Below are 16,107 nucleotides of genomic sequence, written 5' to 3' on the forward strand. Positions count from 1 at the left end.
TTTATATAATCGAATAATTCTACAACACTGACAGAAAATTGGGCCATGTGCTCATTTCTTAACTTACCAGATGGTTGGAAATACGTTTTTTGCTCCAAAAGTGTCACCACACACCACTAATGTAGCTGGCAGGGTTAGGCAGGCGTCCTTTTATTATGGCGATGCTTGTAGAGTGTGGATAGTTTTCTATTTTCCCCTGTTGTGGGTGGGAGCAGGGGTTTGCCTAGGCTGCAACACAGCAAAGGCATGCCTATGTCCAACACAAAAAACCTATTCTGACGAGTGGAGATGGTGCGTATTAAAAAATAATATACTATTAAATGGACTACGTTTTCTTTCTATTCAAGTGCAGGAAACCCATTATCCACTGAGAACCTAAAGGAACCCAGCCTCTTTTGGAAACATTAAGGCTGCTTACTTCATGGAATGTACAAGTGTATGAAATAATTTTATGACTTGCACACTTCTTAAAGATTTAGAAGAACCTACACCGTGATTGGTGGGAGAGGGTGCAATTCATTTATTTATTTATAAAGTTTTATATAGCGCGAATATGACCACCGGGGGTATCAGAGCGCTTTACAATATATGTGGCAAGAGGGTACATGTAAACAACCAAGAGTAACCAAAGAGAAGGAATCATATACATGAAATATGGAATTGGAGCTTGATCTAGTATTTTAAGTGAGCTTATTACAGAATTATATTATAGACTCCACCTCCATATCCCATCTCAATACATAGCTGGATCGACACTTATTTTCACCAAGAGATTCTCCGTAGAATGGGCATAGTCTATACACTCAGTGTCATACAGGAGCAGTGCCCAACAACTGTGCATTGTGTGAAGTCTGACGGTCTAAGATAAATATATTTTGTTTTATGTAGTATATATTTCTAGCCTTGATCCAAGTGAGGGTGAGAGTTAATGGAGCTAATGATTGTGGACTTTTCCCGATCAATGCTGAAGCCTCAATAGTTGTCGGTTTTCTTGTAACCAATTGTTCTGTAACAAATAGATATTCTCTTAGTTATTGTATTTGTCATGTTTATGATTATCCACACAAATGCTCTCAGCTTCTCTTGACCATAATTTCAAGGTCCCCACTTTAGTGCCCAGGAATTTAGAAAGGTTCCCTTGCTCTTATAAAATGTTTTCCTTTATGTGTCATCTGTTTCCTGCATGGCCCATTGTAGTTTTCCCTATGTTAGCCTAATTTTGCACATTGTAGAGCGCATTGTTTTTTGTTTTGCACACATCACTATATAAACACGCTTGCTTTTGTTCCACATTATATCTTCACACAGAACCTGCGCATGTTTTTGTGTACTGTTCTTTTCTTGGATTTAGTCTTAACACCACAGACAAGGTCAAGCAACAATGTCCCTACGGGGTCTGCCAGTAATCCTATAGATCTTTCATATATAATCATATGTACTCATTTAGCTTCACCAGCAAGGTAGAGGAATTTAGGTTATGCTGGCTTATAAAAGTACAGGGTTTTTCGTGGCTTATGGATTATTAACCATGCTAACAGTATTTTTAGTATGCATTTGTTTTCTAATTGTGGCACAAATACTGCATTTTAGAGTAACATAGTTTAAATAAATATTTTAAACTTCCTTTGTGTCTCTTGTTTATCTTATTGTGGACGAGTACGAGTGAGAGAGCAAAAGGGTGTGTCCTGTTCCCGCGATTCCTGAGAGGGTCGAGAGTGTTGTGTTCCGGGGTGCCAATTCACTAGTTTCTCTGGTGAGGTTAGGAGGGCAAGTGAAGCACTATAGCTAGTCGGACTCTGGCTCATAGGTATTGAGGTGGTATGGTGACTCACTCTCTACATACTGATGTTCTATAGTCCGAAGCATAGTTCTGTTCCTGAGCAGAATCCCTGCAAAGGATGGTGACTGTACATGTATTTTATAAGAAACCATCCTGGCTCTTGACTCCTACCCAAAACCACAATTATCCCCACTTTCCTAGCTTGACTGTCAAATGGGCCATAACAGTAGCCTCTATGTGCCATGCTTATCCTGAGTGTTATATACAGTGTCGAAGGCAGGGCTATCTTGAGGCATTATCCATCATAGGTCTCTTAACTTCCTTCTCACAGTTTCCCAGTAATTGGGCCTGACCTTCCGCTATGAACTGTTCTACATATTTGCTCTGCCCATCTTCATCATATATTAGTACCAGAGAGGTCCACAGCTTGATTCTTTTTTCAAGTCCAGTGCCAACCATTCAGGGCCGTAGAGTCAGCCAACCTTATATTACCCTATCATTTGCCTTGACGTTCCCTAGTGCAGGTCATACCTACTAGTGTTGTTCAAACTGAACATCTCTGAGATATTTGCACTTCATTTTGAGGTATGTGGATAAGACTTTAGTGTACAGTATGTCAATCAGAGCAGCAAATTGTGGCGAATGAACCTCTACCTTTCCCTCAACCTTAAAGATTCTGGTCACTGTGCCGGTATTTCCCATCACTACTGTGTGTGTTTTGGTGGAGTAGAAGGCGGTGTCTGAGTTGTAGGTGTTCCAGTGCCAGTGGGCATGTATGGTATGGTGTTTGTAGCTTCTGAAAACCACTTGCTCATGCTCCAGGACTATTTGCGTCTGTGTCACAACCACTGTCTTGAGTAGATTATGTGTCCTATTCCACTGACATCTATTACAAGCTTTTAATTTTCTTGTGCAGTGTGCAGGTGTGTCTCTACAAGTAGCACATTCCCAGTGTGGACCCTTATGGCCGATTACGATGCGACCCATAAAGACTCCGACCGCAGGGCCGCATGGTAATAGGCTACTCGGTTTCCTTACTGACCGTCTCATTATGATAGAGGCGGTCGGATAGGAAACCGGCCGTTCATTCCGGCTGGCTTCTGATGTGCTCGGAGAGCCCGTCCCCCAGTTGGAAGCTGGCTAGTAACCTCAAGGGCGGGCCTTTCTGCCCTTGAGATTACGATGCACGTATATGACATGGTATCCATGCTGGCCTGTCTGACATAGAAACCATGTCAGAAAGTGTGTTTGGGGGCCCCCAGCAGGCCCCCTTTTGGTGCTCAGCCTCCGGTTGGAGGCTGTTGATCCCTGCATCTTGGGCAGGCACCTTGAGGTGCTTGCCGCGGGGTGCAGGGGTGAACTGTACCTCCCATTTCACTATGGAGCATTCATTATGGCCAGTTTACGACCATAATGCATGCTCCCATAGTGAAATATAGGAATGTGACCGAGCAGTGTTCGGTCGTATTCTAATGAGGTGGTCGGGACCGCCGACCGGGTGTCCGTCAGTCGGTCCCAGGACTAAGTCGGTGTTGGGCGGAAGGAATTCAGCCTCACATCATAATAAGGATCTCAGAGTCTTCTGACTTTCTGACTGAGCTACAAATAGATTTTACATTTTGAGTCTAGGACTGAAATCCTACTGTACATTTGTTTTTATTCCTGATGAAGCTGGGGGCCTTCTTGGACTAGGACATAGATCTTGAGGCATTCATCATTTTGATCTCCTGTCATTTGCCCACTGCAAGATACCCAGTTTATCCTATCTTCTGACGTCTGAACAGATAACATTCCATTATTTCCGAGTACTAACTTGAATCACATAGCCCCCATTAATCACATACATCTGCCCTCATGAATCACATAAACTTGCCCTTATGTAACCCATTAACACTCTTCTGCTCCCAGGCAAAACTCTGGGTTTATTTTTTCAAGACTAAGGAGGGGAATGAGTAGCCGTGTTTTCAGCTAGGAAGCATTGATTGAAACAAATGAACAGAGACTGGGTTTAAATTAGGAAGGTGAGCTAAGGCAAACTAAGTGGCTATGTTGCAGACTTATGATGCTGGTGACGTAGGTTCTAACCCTGGCTAGATGTGCAATGTAAGTTATGCGTAAATGTTGCTTTTTGTATTGCCCTATCCATGACTAACCAGTTGCGGCAATGATCTGCGTAACCATTCTTCCTCCTAGAAGCTGATGCACTGCTGCGTTATTCTGTAGAGTTTGCAAAATAAATGCATTGAATGATATTCGCTGGGTGCGGTCTGGGATGCCATTCATCTTGTGTCTCATAGCATCACAAGGTGATAGATTCCCTCTAAGGGCATATCCCTAAGACTGGACTCACTTCTCTGCCATGTTGCAGCCGGTGCATGAACGATGTGATAATGCTCAAGGCTCTTCTGTCTGATCCAGTGTGTGCGCTTGGAATGTCGCTGTCACTCTGGAGTACATCATCCCATCCGAGGTTTGTGAAGAACATGAAGACCAGATGCGAAAGAGGACTCATTAAAAGGGAGTTACGACACAGCCATTGTAACCCCCAATGAGAAGAAACCCAGTATAAGAGGATGCACCTTTATGTGGACAAGTAATCCAAGATGGTGGTAATGTTAGTCTGATGGCCTGGAGAAGGCTCCGTGTAACAGAACCATATATTCAATGAGAGGGTAGTGGGTGCCTGGAAGAGACTCTTAGCAGAAGAAGCCACAAAGAATAAATCAGGCGTAAAACCCCTACAGCAGCAAAGGAACATAGTAAGCCACAATTTCTTTTATCAGAGTCAGAGTCAGAGTCAAATTTACTTTATTCGGCTAATTGTAGCCATCAAAGTACATAAAACAAATCAAATCTGCAATCGATAAGAGCCATAAAATGATTATTATTAATCTTCATAGGGTCCTGCCCGACTCAAAATTCATTATCCACGATAGGACAAGGTACACTCCTTCAAATAATGCCACAGTTCATACAAAAATGGAAATACAGACCACTAACACATAATTAAGCCTGGGAATAAATAAATAAATAGAATAAATATATAAAATACAGTTAGCCCAGCATTAGTCTTATCCAGCATTACATATAAAAAAAGCATAAAAATACATTTTTACGTAACAGGATTCAAAGCCCTGTCCACAGGGAGATTCATAGATAGCCTATTCCTACACCTGATTGCACCTATTATAAAACTTGCTACCACAAAACAGACCATAGGTGAGGCCAGCATTTGTAAATATACCAACGCCGGCCTAACTTGCTCAAAGTTACATCCTCTAAGCAAGGGAATAATACATTTTCTGCGCAAGGAGTTATAATATGCGCAGAAAAATATTATATGAAGAGTATTCTGGTCTGAGAAATTGTTGCAAGGACAAGGATTTAATGTTCCCTCTTTGAAATACCTTTTGGGGAATGCAAGGAGCCAGGGAACCATGTTCATCCTAAATCTTATTAAGACATAAAGATGGTATGGTTTGTTTATATAGGATAAATATGGTTGTGTCTGCCGACCCAGGCTCAATATAGCAAAACTTCTCACCATGGGTTTTTTCAGCTCATTCTCCTCCCTTAGTACTCTTCGTCTATCTAAGAACTCCTGCTTGAGGTCTCTAATGGCCGATTTACTCAGGCTCAAAAATAAGTCGGGACGGCCAAGAATTTCCATCTGGTCCTTAACCCCTTGTGTGCCCCGCCCTTTCCACGCCCTGTGCCGGGCGTTTCATTAGCGGGCGGGGCTCATGACGAGATAGTCTCGTCATGGGCACAGCGCAACCGTGGCCCATGACGAGACCATCTCGTCATGGGCACTCAAGGGGTTAATGTATCTAAGCCACGGAATGTCTAACATCTTTTCCAGGGTAAGACACTCTCCAATGACCAATTGATTAAGATTTGGGGTAGCTTGTGCCCAAATTCTCAGCCAACGCAATAACGGGGCAACCGCAATTTGGTCAGAAATAAAACCTGCTCCTAATTCCTCGTGTATGTTAAAAACTGGCGAAGAAGCACGGACCGAGACCAATCTGCGGAAGAAAATATTTTCGACCCCCTGAATTTCTCTTACATCTGCATAACCCCAGATGTCACTCCCATAAGTCGCCATAGGGAGACACTTAGCATTATAGATCTTTATAAGCGCGGGGATTGCTTTTGAGCCTATTCTTTTTGCAAAGTCTAGAGTGGCCCCCGATGCTCTGGCTAATGCATTCTTCGTGTGTGCACGCTGCCTGCATCATGAGCGCTGGTCGTCAAAAAGTACCCCTAGGTATGGGAACACGGAGACTTTTACTAACACAAGACCCTTGCAATAGAATTTGACCTTCCTTGCCCTTTTTGACCCTATGGACATAGCATGTGATTTTTTAAAATTGGTAATTAAATCTAAAGACTCCATAAAATTTAAAAAACAGTTAAAAAGGATTTGCACAATTTCTTTTATCATTTATGTTAGGGTATAACAAAATATAAAACTTTCTCTAATAGCCTGCACACAAAATTAGAAAAATAAAATTAGGGGCTAAAGAGAATAACCTATAGGAAAAATACAAAACCTTAAAAATTTGCAGAAAAAGGAGGAAAAATACAGATAATCAACGTATGACAAGCCTCACGGGGCTTACACCTCTTTGTGAATCAGCCCTGAAATATCCACCTCTCTAGTGGACACCTTCCTTTCTACTTGCACTAATTGCATATAAATATTACCCAAATAGTCCCATTGTATTCCTATTTTAGATCTTTTGGGTCAAATTCACAATGTAAGCGTACTTAAATGAGTAATTCAGGAGTGCTAATTACATACTCCAGTCCAGAATGTCTTTATGAAAAGGCCCTGTGTACAAAATGCACTCAGGAGCCACATTATGTGCCTCTTTGAGGATGTCAATGGGAATAAGGCATCAAAGTCAGTGTCAAAACTCCCAGAGCAGTGAAACATGGCCACTGCTGGAGATATTGCATACCAATGATTGACATCCTCACTGCACCATTCTCTTACACTCCATGTCACACTGGCAGTGACTGATGCGCATCACTGCACACTGTTCCCCTATTATCCTTGTCATTCTGACAGTCATTCATGCCCTTACTGCACCCCTCTTCCTACAATCCATGTCATTATGTCAGTGACCGATACCCTCACAGCACCGTTTTCTTTATAATCCAGGTCACTCTACCAGTGATGGACACCCTCATTGCACCACTTCTTTTAACCTCCTTGTCAATCTGCCAGTGATCGATGCCCTCAGTGCACCACTTCTCTTAACCTCCTTGTCAATCTGCCAGTGATCAATACCGTCAGTGCACCACTTTTCTTAACCTCCTTGTCAATCTGCCAGTGATTGATACCCTCACTGCACAGTATTTTCTATAATCCAGGTCAATCTGCCAGTGATTGATTCCCTCAGTGCACCACTTCCTTCAACCTCCTTGTCAATCTGCCAGTGATTGATACCCTCAGTGACAACTTCTCTTAACCTCTTGTCAACCTGCCAGTGATTGATGCCCTCAGTGCACCACTTCCTTCAACCTCCTTGTCAATCTGCCAGTGATTGATACCCTCAGTGAACCACTTCTTTCAACCTCCTTGTCAATCTGCCAGTGATCGATACCCTCATTGCACCACTTCTCTTAACCTCTGTGTCACTCTGCCAGTAATTGATACCCTCAGTGACCACTTCTCTTAACCTCTATTTCACTCTGCCAGTGATTGATACCCTCAGAGACAACTTCTCTTAACCTCCTTGTGAATCTGCCAGGGATTTATGCCATTAGCGCATCACTTCTCTTAACCTCTGTGTCACTCTGCCAGTGATTGATACCCTCAGTGCACCACTTCTCTTAACCTCTGTGTCACTCTGCCAATGATTGATACTCTCAGTGCACCACTTCTTTTAACCTCCTTGTCAATCTGTCAGTGATTGATACCCTCACGGCCCGACTTTTGCAAACCTCCATGTTACTGTCGAGTTGTAAATACAGTCACAAAACCACTTCTGCTGTAATGTAATTCATGTCACTGCCATAGGTTGATGCTCTCGCATCACCATTTCTCCTATTATCCATGGCTCTGTGCCAGTTTTCGATGCCCTCACAGTACCCCTTTCCATATAATTCATCCCACTGTGCCAGTGATTGATGCCCTGGCTGCTCCCATATTCTTCTCATCCATGTCACTCTGCCAGTGATTGATCACCTTACTGCACCACTTCTGCTGTAATCCAGGCTATTCTGGCAGTGATTGTTCCCTTCTCTGCACCACCTCCCTTATTATATATGTCCCTCTGCCACTGATTGGTGCCCTCACTGCATAATCCATGTAACTCCTTCAGAGTTGATGTTGTCACTGCACAACTTCTTTCTCTAATACACAATACTATGCCAGTCTCATTGATGCAATCACTGCCCCTTGTCTTAGAAAAATGCAACTCTGGTAGCGATTGCTGTCCCCACTGCCCGTTCTCCGAAGGTGAATGACACAAATATCAATTCCAATCTATTATGTAACCTAAATATAGTGTCAAAAACATCGTCACTACACAAATATCGTGGACCAGAATACCAAAGGTAAGAATATTGTTTTTTTAATGCATATAATATCATTTTTACAAATTTTGTTCTATATAATATTGTTTACCTCAATATAGATGTAGTAAATATCCTTTTATATGAATTTAATATATATTAGTACTTATATTAATTTTATCTGTTAGTATTATTAATATAATAGTTCCACGTTTTTTCAAAGAGAGTTTTTGACTTTTAATGTGTAATTTATTTATTTTTTAAAATATTTAATCATTTATATTGAAGTAGCAGGTTGTTGGGTTTGTAGTGGAATAGGGCAGGAAGTAATTGAAATTATAAATCATTGTTTTTTAATTTTATTTTTTTATGGCAAATAAATATTTGTTGGCAATTATGTATGTAAATTAGCTAAATGATAAATTGTTATATAAATAATTTAAGTGTATTTTGTGATTTTTAATGTAATTATTTTTCTATATAGTTTAATTAGTCATTTATACTTTAGTAGCGGCTTTTAGGGGGTGCCATAAAATAGGGTAGGAAGATATTTGAATAATAACTTTTTATATCACTTTTTTAATGTAAATTCAATATTTATGTGGTAATCAGGTATGTAAATTGTTTAGTTGTTTATTGTGTGATTAGTTTGATGTATTTTAATTAATTATTAGTTTGTTGATAAGTGTATGTAAATATTACGTTTGTGAAGTATATTTGATATTTATTATTGGTTTTATATCTATTTGTTTTATATAATTTCTATTTTATTACTAATGTTATGGGATTTATATTTTTTGGCATGTTTGTGGTTATTTTATGGTTATAGGGACAGAAGTATGCTTATTGGTAATGCTTTTTTTTAGTTTTTAATTATTTCATTACATTTTATTTATTTATATAATATATATATTTTATTTTGAATATGTTTTAATAATATAGGGGCTCATTACGTTAACAGACAGTCGGACCGCTGCCCTTTATCACTTCGGACAGGAGACCGACTGACGAGCAGGCAGCGGTCCAACCACCCATTTTGGATGAGACCGCTGTGCTGGCAGTCGCTAAAAGTGCTGTTTTAAATTGCGGCCTGTTCTGCGGCTCAGGAATCGGCCCGCAGCACAAGCTGCAGTTTGAAAGAGCACTTTGTTCACATCCATACACCGTGTGCCAGGCACCATGTGGTGCCTGGCTCACGGTGCATGAATATGTGTGCCATGGCCACTTTAAGGTGGCCCATGGGGGCCCTACATGGGGCCCCCAAAGTACGTTTCCGACAGGGTGTCGGAAAGGAACATAGTAATCCCTACAGCGGTTCCTGTGCAGGCACCACCTCCATACTAGGGATATGATTTTGAGATCCTAAATCCTGTCGTAGGCAGTAGTCTTTCCCCCCAACCTCTGCGCTGTGACCGCCTGCATCCTAATGCAGCAGTCATACCGTAGGCCTGTCTGTCGGTAGGACCACCACTGATGGCATGTCGGTGGTGGTCTCACCAACATCCTAATCAGGCTTTTTGTTTTGGTAGCTATTTCAATATTTTGTTAAAAATATTAGTACTTAAATGCTATATTTAACTTCTTAAGCCCAACATTTTCCATTTTTTTGCTTACATTGGTATGGGAATAATAAATATGACTCCTCCAAAGTTCAACACTTTTCCTGATTTTTCTTACGTTTTGAGTGGAAATATTAAATCTAACACCTCTAAAGTTTAACACTCCCTGCTTTTGATTACAAATACAAGGGAGTAGGTATAGTAAATCTAGTCCCTTCAAAGTGGAACACTTTGCTTACGGTACTTTACATTGGAGTTACATCACTTAGTTTTGCTACTGTTGATTAATTTTAAGTATTTTTGTTTTTATATTTTGTATTTTTTTATTTATACATTTTTTTAATGTATATTTATTTGACATTATTTCTTTATTTGTGCTAGATGTTTTTGTTTATATATGTTTATTTTGATTTTACTTTTTCAGTTATTGTTAATATTGCTGCTGTATTTTTAATTGTTTAAATGTTGTTTTATATTTTTAAAATATAGATATATATATTTTATTCATATACTTAGTTCACAGTCATTAAAACTAATTGTATACATTATTTTTCATATTTAAATTAGATTATCTATATGTGTTACTTTTATTTTATTGTTAACATTTTTTATTTAATGTAATTAAAACAAATGTTTCATTTTATTTTTTATATGTTTTAATAATATTTTATATCTATAAATATAGCTATATATGTAGCTACACGTATCTATATATGTACTATTAAAACTTTATTTTACATTATATGTGTATTCAGTACCTTATTATTTTCAATAAATTCATTATAATGCTATATATGTGTATATATTTATATACTGCTAAATCAGTATCCTTTTTGATAATATTCTGTTCAATAATATTTATGACACAATATTTTCTTACTTTACATACAAGGTATGTAAACTCGATATTTTTGTTGCCGATATTTTTGAAGCAACATTTTTGTCATTCGATATTTTTGTTCTCGATATTCTGTTATACAACCTTTCCGATAATGCTTATCATTCTGCTATTAATTGATAACCGGCTTGCAAACCATTTGCTTGCGCTTGCTGTTACTCTGCAATTGATCGTTCCCCTCTTCATATAATTTTCCCATAATGCCACTCTGCCATTGGACTACCTCTGCCCTTTTTTCCATATAATTCCAGTTATGCTGCAAATAATTGATCCCCTTGATATATAATTCTTCAATAATGTCACCTAGTCATTGATTGATACTCTCCTTAAATTCCCTTCCCTTATACTTTTCATCACCGTGCCAGTGATTGATGCTATTTTGGCTCCCTTTCCACCATATTCCATATCACGCTCCCGGTGATTGATGGCCTTAGTGAACTACCTCTATCATCTGTGTCACTCTGTCAGTAATTAATGCCCTCACTATACCAATATTCCTATAATTCATGATTGATACCCATGCTAAACCAGCTATAATCCATGCTTGCCTGCTAGTGACAGCCAATGATTGTTGCACTCGATGTACCAATTCTCCTATAATCCATGTCACGCTGTCAGTGAATGCTGCACTCACTGCATCCCTTCTCGCATAATGCTTTTCACTATGCCATCGAATGATATCTTGCTATACTCTACCTGCGAAGGATTCCACCTCATCGTTTCTTCTTCTCCATCTTGCAGGGTTTGAGGAGGTGGGTATCGTGAGCCGACTGCGGATCTTTGAGTCGAAAACTAATCGTATACGAGTAACATGGATTGGGATCCCAGGGGCCACTTCCTACAGGATCATGTGGAGTCGAACAGATGGTAATGTATCATTCAACCACATGTGCAGTGAGTCGGAGAAGTAGTATCTGTCTTATGCATAGCACCAAGAAAAAGGTCAAGGAGGGGCTTTCCTGAAATCTGTAAATCAAGAAGCCCCATTATATGTGTATTGGGCTATCTAAATCAAAACATGGAGTATTTTAGGGGCACAGCAAACATCTCTGGTAGTCATGCTCATCATGTCAATATTCTGTTTTTTAGGGATTGGCACTGAGGGTACAAGAGAGGTGCCTGGGGACACCACATCCTTTGACCTGGTGGACTTAGATGGAGGCGTGAACTACACAGTGAAAGTAATTGCAGTGATACGAAATCAAGAAGGAGACCCTGTCTCTATCAATGTCAAGACACGTAGGTTCTTCACACTGTTTGTTTTAGTTGTCACAATGGTTTTGCCATTATTTTGGCCACCAATTGAGGGGCTCTGCATTTTCCAAATTGTGAAAACCATGTTAATTACATGAAATCATAAAAATTGTTCAATTAATTGATTTATTCATCGTGTTTTTTTAAGAACTATGTGCTTCTTGGCCTCCACTTCCACTGACGTTTAGATAGTGGCGCAGTAGAGTTACCATATTATTCAATGTTGACCGGACACAACACTTCTAATCAAAGGTCTGCTTTCTACAAATCATTGTGTGTTTAGAGCTGTATTCTCTATTTTCTTCAACGGAAACAACTGGATTGGCACACCTTTAAACAAAGTCCAGGACTGGCGACATGGTGCCCTGCTAATGTGGAGTGAACTTCACCCTTCAGTGGTTCAAGGAGAGAATTGTTGAAAAAACGACACCCAGCAGTACTCGATTTGAACCAGTGGTCGCTGGTAGGGTCCACAGAAACTGATTTCTGGTGAGTGAAACGTATATTCCTCACCGGACTTTGGCCCAGAGCAAGATGGAGAAAAATAACCAAAAAGGGGAAAGAAGAAGGAAGACACAGACTGAAAAACAGTAACAAAGAAAGAAAGCAGTTATGAAAATGAACCTAAAAGGCTGAGACAATGGCAGGTAATGTCTGTTGGCGGATGAAAGAGGCATGAGGTTGAATCAACACTACGAAGCCCTGGTATTCACTACCCCTAAAATTTGCTAGCGTCAACCTTAGACTTCTGAGCAAAACCTTGGGACCAGGCACTTTTACAAATTAGGCACTGGCATCCATGGCAACAGAGAGTATGCCAACATCATTCCTATTGTGATGTTGATAAGTCTGACTTGGTAGTAAGGATGAGCTGGAAAATAAACAGCATAGAGTTGACAATCTCTACTCAGGCCTTGCATTCACCAGTTTGTTAACAATTTGTTGGGCATTAGTCTCATCCATCTGCACAGGAAGTGACATCACTAGATTTCCCATCATCCATCTGGACAGGAAGTGACACTGCAGGATTTCCCTTGATCCATTTCACACAGGTAGTGGCATCACTGGATTTCCCATCATTCATCAGCACAGGAAGGGACATCATTGATTTCCAGCCAAAAATATCTTTACTTAATGGAGGCTGCAGCACGGACATGCAGCAGACGCGTGCAGCACGTGCGCTCGTAGCACGCATAAGGCGTACCAAAAACAAACCCTACAGCACCTATTTGTGCTCATCCACGACCAGTGTCAGGAGCCTTGGTCAACACCTACATGCCCCCATTTGCAAGCATCATCTGAGCCCACGGAATGAACATTATATCCTATGCTGACGACACCCAGCTCAAACTCTTCCTCTCTGATAAGACGCCAAACACCAGGACCAGTTCTTACGCCTGCTTGACCAAAGCCGCCAGATGTATGAAACCAACTGCCTTAAGCTCAACATAGACAAGACAGAAGTAGTGATCTTCAGCAAAGAGACCTCGCTTTGGGACTCCAACTGGGGACTGATGAATTTGACCCACAACCCTCCTGATAACCCATGCAAAGAACCTCGGAATAGTAATCCGCAACCAACTAACCATGACTAGCCAAGTGAATGCAGTCTTCATCTTCTGCTTCCACACACTCGATGCTCAAGGCAATCTTCAATTGCACCCCACCAACACTTGCAGAACCGTCACCCAAGCCCTCATCATCATCACTAGATTATGGCAGCACACTCTATACTGGCATCAACACTTAACTAACCAGAAAACTCCAGACCATACAAAGCTCTGCTGCCAGGCTCACCCTCAACTTCCCACCCTGCACTAACAACACCTCGCAGCTCAGATCGCTCCACTGGCTCCCAATCTACAAACAAGCATACTTCAAACTCCTCACGCACACATACAAAGCTTTAGACATTGACTCCATGGAGCACAACAACCACAAAAACTTCCACAAACCTACCAGACAGCCGGACTCCTACTTCCACCCTTCCCCAACCCCGCACAAGCAGAACCAGATCCGTCAGTTGTGCCTTCTCCTATCTTCACTCCTGAACAACCTGCGTCGGAAAGTCAAAGCCTCCTCCTCAGTTCTTGAATTCCACAAGAAGCTGAAGACCTGGCTCTTCACCTAGCCCTCATCCTGGCTCGGCCCTTACAGCTCCTTCTTCAGGATCTCCTCCCAGGTACGCTGTGCACAATACAAAACAACATAACATAACATAAAATGAAATAACATAATGTAGCATAGCATAACATAACATAGCATAACGTAATATAACAAAACATTCCATAACATAACAAAACATAACATAACAGGCATATGAAACCTGCATTTCTATACTGTTGTAGGGAACATTTATGCCCGGTGAATGATCGTGGTTAGACCACATCCGACCCATAGGCATCATAGGAAATGTGTCTTTAATGAGGTACAAAGTCTCGGGAAGTCTTTGGTGCTGCTGGAAGGTACCGAAGAGAGCTGAGCCTTGGACATGCAGTGATCGGCCTCTGAATATTAGTATCTGGCTCACCCTATGATAAAGAGGTTGTTGGACCTCAGGTTTCGGGTCTATAAATAGCTAGTGCTGGGTATTCTTGATGAAACAGCCCAGGACTGGAAGCATGGTGCCCTGCTGATGTGGAGTGAAGAGCACCCTCAGGAGATGGAAGGAGAAGAAGAATGGAAAAAGGACATCCAAGATGGGCAAAGGCAGGCTGACTATCGATGCCAACCAAGATGACTGATTTAAGCATGACTTGTAAGGATTAGTCTCTAAATCCCAGCTTTGAGTTGTACAGATGTCCAACAATCCTAGTTTCACAAGTGTGTCCTATCGTGTTTTGTTGTATAAATGACACCATCATCACGCAGTTGTAAAAGCTGGGGAATAAAATATATTTTTGGTATTTTTCATTCATTGTGGTTTTTAACATAATACACATACCATGAAGTATGAGTGCATCTGTGACAGATGATGTTATTAAACCAGATATGTGGAGTAAAGGGATGAGTATTGACAGCCTTTATCTGAATCTGAACTCACTGCGGGCAGCCATTGTGCCCCTGAACCCACTACATACAGCCTTGGCTGTGTGCAGCAGCGCTAGACACAAGTTTGGCTTTTGATCATGCCCCGTGGCCAGTCCCTATGCACCTAAACCCACTGTGCATGGCCTCTGAATCCACTGCCAATGGCCTTTGGCCATATACAGCAGGCTTTGAGAACATGGCATGCCTTTCACCCAGGTCTGTGCCCAGTCCTTGTGTCCCCGAACCCACTGTCGTCATCCATCCAAAGCAAAACCAAAGGGGGTGATGGACGGAGTGTTGAACATTGCAAGCACTCACCCCCAGTCAACTGATCTGGGTTTAATCCATCATTCTTTAGCTCACTCCGCCACCCCAGTTCTGACATGGCCATATGAAAATCAGTCTGACCCTGTGCCTCATGGGAACAGTCTAGCCCGAACTGCCAAGCCATGTCTTCCCTGGACCGGAAACAAGCATCCTGGGACCGGTTTCGCATTTGTCACCCCGAGTGGGAAGGGTATGCCCAGACGTGGGTCCCGTGCTCTCCATGCCACTGGGATCAAGCTATCCTGGCTGAAGAGGGGTAAACCCCCAAAACCGGTCCTAGGATGCTTGTTTCCAGTCCAGGAAGGACCTGGCTTGGCAGTTCGGGCTGGACTGTTCCCATGAGGCACAGGGTCAAGACTGATTTGCATATGGCTGGGTTCAAACTGGAACGGCATGGTGAGCAAAAAAACGATGGATTTAGGCCCAGATCTCTGTACTGGGGTGAATGTATGACATTGTTCTCCATTCTGTCCATCAACTGTTGTTTTTGCTTTGGTCATCCATCCAAGGCATCCTCTGATTGCGAATCAAATGCGACATAAACAAGGTGGCTCCCTGACAATTTTTCAGTTTTTACAAATATTTTCATTTATGTTTGCAACGTTTAGGAACAATCTGCCAATCAGAGGGCTTCTTTTAATTTTTTACTGTTCCCAATGCTCATAAACAGAGTAACTACAAGTATATTTACAACTCACACATTCACATCGGACAGGTACAATTTTGTGAAT

General features: G+C 41.3%; 1 protein-coding gene across 1 annotated transcript in view; it reads left to right on the top strand.

Annotated features, from left to right (window-relative positions):
- LOC146797369 (uncharacterized) overlaps positions 1–16,107 on the top strand; it is a 401,286-nt gene that overhangs the window by 419 nt on the left and 384,760 nt on the right. Inside the window, exons 2-3 of the mRNA XM_085624372.1 lie at positions 11,507–11,632; positions 11,855–12,004. Of these exons, the coding sequence (XP_085480498.1) occupies positions 11,614–11,632; positions 11,855–12,004 (169 nt within the window). The 5' untranslated portion in view covers positions 11,507–11,613. The remainder of the gene's footprint in view (positions 1–11,506; positions 11,633–11,854; positions 12,005–16,107) is intronic.

The sequence above is a fragment of the Triturus cristatus genome, chromosome 9 (genome assembly GCF_964204655.1).
Source record: "Triturus cristatus chromosome 9, aTriCri1.1, whole genome shotgun sequence".
In the NCBI taxonomy this organism is placed as follows: domain Eukaryota; kingdom Metazoa; phylum Chordata; class Amphibia; order Caudata; family Salamandridae; genus Triturus; species Triturus cristatus.